The following is a 6277-nucleotide window of genomic DNA, read 5'->3' on the forward strand; positions in this document are numbered from 1 at the left end:
TATTTTTAATTAACATACAATGTATTATTTGTTTCAGGGTACAGATCTGTGATTCATCACTCTTACACAATTCACAGCGCTCACCGTAGCACATACCCTCCCCAAAGTCCATCACCCAGCCACCCCATCCCTCCCACCCCCCACCACTCCAGCAACCCTCAGTTTGTTTCCTGAGATTAAGAGCCTCTTACGGTTTATCTCCCTCTCTGGCTTCGTCTTGTTTCATTTTTTCCTCTCTTCCCCTATGATCCTCTGCCTTATTTCTCAAATTCCTCATATCAGTGAGATCATATGATAATTGTCTTTCTCTGATTGACTTATTTCACCTAGCATAATACCCTTTAATTCCATTTCTTTTTAAACAAAACTGTTTTCTATCTTCCCCCCCCCACCCCACCCTTCATGACGGTCCCTATATTAAACAACATAAAATCACTCCAACCTACAGAGGCCTGGGGGTTTGTCAGGCAGGAGCTCCTGTGTTATTCTCCAGTCCTAATATTAAGAAATATATTCGAGTGGCTGGGTTGCTGGGAGACCACTGATGTGAGCTCTCTGTCCATTTTCAATTACAGGAACGCCACGCTGACAGCCTGATACAGAATCAACATTATCAGGTAAAGCTCGTCCCAGTGACTAAGCAAAATTGTTCTTGGTCAGTTGGTGTGACCTCGGACAAGTCACTTAACCTTGCTGAGCCTCGGTTTCCTCATCTGTGAAATGGGGGTGATGTAACTTAACTCACAGGGTTGTTGTGAGAATCAAGTGGTGAGCATGCATGTGTGTGTGCGCACACGTGTCCTGGCACATTTAGTGGTAGCTATCATCATCACCGTTACTGATACCAAGTAGAGTGACCACGTGTGTGCCATTCCCAGGAGGCTAGGTAAAAAGAGGCCATCCTGAGGTGCCCGGGTGGCTCAGTCAGGTGGGCTTCCAACTCTTGATTCCAGTTCAGGTCATGATCTCAGGGTTGTGGGATTGAGCCCTGCGTACCCGCACCAGGCTGTGTGATCAGTGGGGTGCCTGCCTAGGATTCATTTTGTCCCTCTCCCTCTGCCCCTCCCCCACTCTCCCTCTAAAATAAACAAAATCTTTTTTTAAAAAAAGAGGCCATCCCTGTAAAGGAGAAGTGTACACTGACTTTAAGAAAAATATCTGGATTATGTAATTAGCAGACATTGAAATCAGCAGACTTCGTGACACCAAAGAATGACTTTATCAATTCTACAAGAGGGAAGAACAACTCTCATCTTACAAGGAGGGTTAAAGTTTAATACAGCCTGAAAGGAAGGGTATTAGCCATGACCATCCAAAGATTATTCCACTCTCATTATTCTATAAATGTGAACCTGTGTTTGCCTTCTTTGTGGGCAGAAGTGTTTCTTGTTGGATGAATTTGATTTTGCTGGCCCACTCTGCCACCACATTTGGACACACAGTCATTCTTCATTTAACCAATGGACTGAACAGGATTTTTGAGGAAAATGATTGGATCCCGGGAGGATTTCCTATGGCAAAGACAGCCTGAGCATGTTTTTTTCTTGACAGTGTTTCTTATTTTCCTGAGAGCCTGAGAAGAAAACTGAATGCCCCCCCTTTTTTTTAATTTCCAGGAAGTCATCAGGAATTTAGTCAAAAGATATGTAGCTGCTATGATAAGAAATTCCAAAACAAACGAGGGACTAACAGAAGAAAATTTTAAGGTAATTGAATCATGAAGTGGTTTAATTTCTCACTTCACATTTCTTAAGCATTGTAATCTTCACAGGGTTCGAGCTTTCTGGTGATCATTTAACTGCCTATAATACAGCAAAACCAGCTATGATTTTTATGTTCTCTTAGAATGGTCTGTTACTGGGGCACCTGGGTGGCTCAGTCGGTTAAGCATCCAACTCTTGATTTCAGCTCAGGTCATGGTCTCAGGGTAGTGAGATCGAGTCCTGAGTCGGGCTATACGCTCAGCAGAGAGTCTGCTTGTCCCTGTCCCTCTCCCTCTGCCCACTCATGTTCTCTCTCTTTCAAAAAAAAAAAAAAAAAAAGAATGGTCTGTCATCCAGCTAATGGAGAGATTTCATCAATGTCTGTCACCACAATCAGCTTTATGTACAAAAGAAATTTGCCTTATTCATCCTTGTAACATTCTGGGTGTCTCCCAGTGTGGGAATTGAGAGCTTTAAGTGTTGTGGCAAGGATGCACAATGAGGGGCAAGAAAGCAAAAGGAAGATGCCTGCAAATGTAAAGGCCTTCTTTACTTCAGAGATACAAGATGAAGACCAACTAATCCATCATTAAATCTAAGATTTAACAAACCCTACCACAAAACAGCAAAATTCTCCTAATACTAGCATTGGCCTAAAACAGTGGTTCTCAATCAGGGGCAATTTTGTTCCCTAGGGCACATTTGGCAATGTCTGGAGACATTTTTGGTTGTCACACTGGATGTGTGTGCTAGTGACATCTAGTGGGTGCAGCTCAAGATTGCTACTAAACATCCTACAATGCACGGGACAGCCCCCCACACCACAACCAAGATCATCCAGCTAACATGTCAAGTGATTGAGAAACCCTACCTTAGAACACATGCATATTTTCTTTTTTTAAAAAAAGATTTTATTTATTTATTTGTCAGAGAGAGAGAGAAAGCACAAGCAGGCAGAGCGAGAAGCAGGCTCCCCGCTGAGCAGGGAGCCCAATGTGGGACTCCATCCCAGGACCCTGGGATCATGGCCTGAGCCGAAGGCAGATGCTTAACCGACTGAGCCACTCAGGCGTCCACACATGTATATTTTCTAAGGAACATAAAAAGGCCATTATTCGTGCCCGGGTGGCGCAGTTGGTTGAGCCTCTATTGGTTTTGGCTCAGGTCATGATCTCAGGGTCATGGGATCAAGCCCCGTGTCGGGCTCCACATTCAGCGCAGTCTGCTTGGGTTTCTCTCTTCCTTTCCCTCTGCCCCTCCCCACCTCTCTCTCTCTCCCTCGGATAAATAAATAAATCTTTTTTAAAAAGGCCATTATCCTAATCCATAGATATAACTCATCTATTGAGGGCCTGCTGTGTGCCGAGCACCCCACTGGGTGCTGGGGTATAGTGATGAGCAACATATCATCAGCCCCCACTCTCGTGGAGTGACACACAGACAGTAACAAGAGAAGGTGACAAATGACTGAGTATTCTGACAGGATAAACAGAGGGTGCTGTGGGACAGAGAGGAGGGACACTCAACTGGGATCTGGGGAGTCAGGGCAGCTTTACGGAAGAAGCTGTGTTTAAGCTGAGGCTTTCAGGAGGAGCCAGATAAAGGAGAGTCGCCGAGAAGAGTGTTCTAAGTGGAGAGAACAGCACAGGCAAAGCCCCAGAGGCAGGAGAGACTATGCCCATGCGGGTGGGCAGGAGCGAGCCCCAGGAAAGAGTAGGAGGGGCTGACACAGGGCCTTGAAAGACCTTGTAACCCTTGGAATGGCATTTCTACTTTTATCCAAGGTCAGTGACAAACTTAAAAAGTTTTAAGCAGGAGAGCAATAGGATCCAACTTAAGCTTTTATTTCTTTTTTTTTTTTTTTTTAAAGATTTTATTTATTCGTTTGACAGGGAGAGAGGGAACACAAGCAGGGGGAGCGGGAGAGGGAGGAGCAGGCTTCCCGCGGAGCAGGGAGCCCGACGCGGGGCTCGATCCCAGGACCCTGGGACCATGACCTGAGCCGAAGGCAGACGCTTAACGACTGAGCCACCCAGGCACCCCCCAACTTAAGCTTTTAAAAGGTGGCTTTTAAAGGAGGAATCTAGCATCTAGGCCGTCAGTTAGAGAAGACATTTCCTGGGGACACCTGGGTGGCTCAATCAGTTAAGCGTCTGCCTTCGGCTCAGGTCATGATCCCAGGGTCCTGGGATCGAGTCCCGCATTGGGCTCCTTGCTCAGGTGAGGAGCCTGCTTCTCTCTCCGCCTGCCGCTCCCCCTGCTTGTGCTCGCTCTCTCTCTCTCTCTCTCTCTCTCTCTCTGACAAATAAATAAATCAAATCTTAAAAACAAAAACAAGAAAATGACATTTCCTGGGGACTTGAGTGGACAGGGCCCCCTGTCCCCAAAGAGCAGTCTCTAACCTGACACATTCCACTTCCCTACTTTTATTCCTTAGGGTCCTAAAAGCTTTTTCATCTTCCACAGTCTTTCTATATGCAGATGAGAGCTAGTACCTTAGTTGCTGGTTAGCGCTTTAGCAGGGACAAGTCTCTTGGTGTCCTCCTGATAAGGGCCATCTGAAATCAACTTTGCCAACTGCACAATTTTTCCAATGGCCAGCCCTGCCCACAGAATTATTAATAAGTTTTTCTTGTGCTGGAATAATGTGAGATTTTGCTGGTAGTCTGTGTACTTTGTGATTTGCCATTAGGCAAAACCTGGAACATTCCAAAGGACACCCAATGAGCCTATTTTGAACTAAAGACCAAGCTTGTTAATGTAAGGCGTCTTCTCTCTTGCCCTAGGAATTAAAGCAGGACATCTCCAGCTTTCGATATGAAGTACTTGACCTCTTAGGAAATAGGAAGCACTCAAGGAGAAGCTTTTCCACAAGCAGCACTGAACTCTCTCAGAGGGATGATACCAATGATGGCAGTGGTGGGGCTCGGGCCAAATCCAAGAGTGTCTCTTTCAACTTAGGCTGCAAGAAAAAGGCCTGCCATGGGCCACCTCTCATCAGAACCATGCCGAGAGCCGGGGGTGCCCAAGGGAAGCCAAAAGCTGAGTCATCAAGCAAACCGTCCTTCATGGGTCCTTCCCTCAAGAAACTCGGGCTCCTGTTCTCCAAGTTTAACGGTCATATGTCTGAATCCAGTTCAGAGCCAATGTACACCATTTCGGATGGCATCGCTCAGCAGCATTATATGTGGCAGGACATCAGATATTCTCAGATGGAGAAAGGGAAAGCAGGGGCCTGCTCTCAAAGCGAAATTAACCTCAGTGAGGTAGAATTAGGCGAAGCCCGGGGCGCCGCTGAGAGCAGTGAATGCCCCCTAGCCTGTTCTAGCTCTCTCCACTGTGCATCCAGCATCTGCTCCTCAAATTCTAAACTTTTAGACTCCTCGGAGGACGTATTTGAAACTTGGGGAGAGGCTTGCGACTTGCTCATGCACAAATGGGGTGATGGACAGGAAGAACAAGTTACAACGCGGCTCTAAGTCAAGCCCCTATCCCGTTGTGGAACACAAGAGAAAATTTGTAATTTCCTTGCTCTCAGAGGTGACATAGAATCTGATTCCCTCATTGCCCACCCCCCCACTACCACCACCACCAGAAAGGAGAGGGAAACTCCTAGTTATCTTCACTATCTTTTATAGCCACATTTTCCGTTTTTTTTTGTTCTTGTTAGTATGATTATTATTATTGCTATGATTTGCCTTTTTATGCCTGTTAACTCGAAGTCCATCTCACAACCAACTGCAGGGGTGTTTGCCCCGAATCAGCAGAGGTGCAGCCGGGTGCTCTACCCTTTGGCTTTGCTTTTCTTACCCTTGCTTCCTTGAAGCTCCAGGTGCCATTTTGCTACTGTTGCTGCCGCGCAGATTCCTGACCTTCGTCAGGATCTCACGCCATTTCCCCACGGGGCCGCCGGACGAGCTCGGCAGTCCCCACCAGCTATCAGATGAGGCTAGCCAACCTGCCCATCTCTGTCGCCCATTCCAGTTCAATGAACAGCATCAAAGGGAGACTGAACAGACTCCAAAGAATTGTCAGCTTGTGGTTTCTAGGTAGAACTGGCCTTCTCCTTGTTTTTGTTTTTAAACACAACGACTTCTCCTTATTGTGGGGGCTGTTGAGTGTTTTGTTTCTAAAGATGTGTTAGTTTCCCAAGGTGTGCCAGTGAATATTTACCACGTAGTATGTGTCCTATCTAATAAGTTAGTGAATTCCTTTCCTGTGTTTGTGTGTTTCAGTTGACTTACTACCTTTCAAAATGTGATAGTATTGAGATTAGTATTTTAGGACGTGTGCTATTTTAAGAACCTCTGCTGCACTCTAACCGGTAGTCGCTACATCTCATACATTGGCAAGAAAAATAATTAGCTGGTACATATATAGGGGCCTATCTACTGTTGATAGTTTTAATCATCATTGCTATCAAAAGCGTTTCTAAGGTGAAAGCCTGGGTTTGAAAATATTTTTTTTATCAGAAAAATAACACCTTGCTAAGGTGTCGAAATCCGAAAAGAGCATCTTCATTTTAATTAATTGCATTCTGATGAAAAAACAATTTTAGGTCTAGATAACCTGAT

General features: G+C 45.6%; 1 protein-coding gene across 1 annotated transcript in view; it reads left to right on the forward strand.

The window, feature by feature from the left end:
* The window catches only part of TRPC5 (transient receptor potential cation channel subfamily C member 5), a 255909-nt gene extending 250727 nt beyond the window's left edge, over positions 1-5182 (forward strand). The window contains exons 10-12 of the mRNA XM_025853732.2: positions 576-617; positions 1617-1706; positions 4490-5182. Of these exons, the coding sequence (XP_025709517.1) occupies positions 576-617; positions 1617-1706; positions 4490-5182 (825 nt within the window). The remainder of the gene's footprint in view (positions 1-575; positions 618-1616; positions 1707-4489) is intronic.
* Positions 5183-6277: the final 1095 nt, after the last annotated feature.

This window comes from Callorhinus ursinus, unplaced genomic scaffold (genome assembly GCF_003265705.2).
Source record: "Callorhinus ursinus isolate GAN/ISIS: 27379988/994484 unplaced genomic scaffold, GSC_fseal_2.0 scaffold65, whole genome shotgun sequence".
Classification (NCBI taxonomy): Eukaryota; Metazoa; Chordata; class Mammalia; order Carnivora; family Otariidae; genus Callorhinus; species Callorhinus ursinus.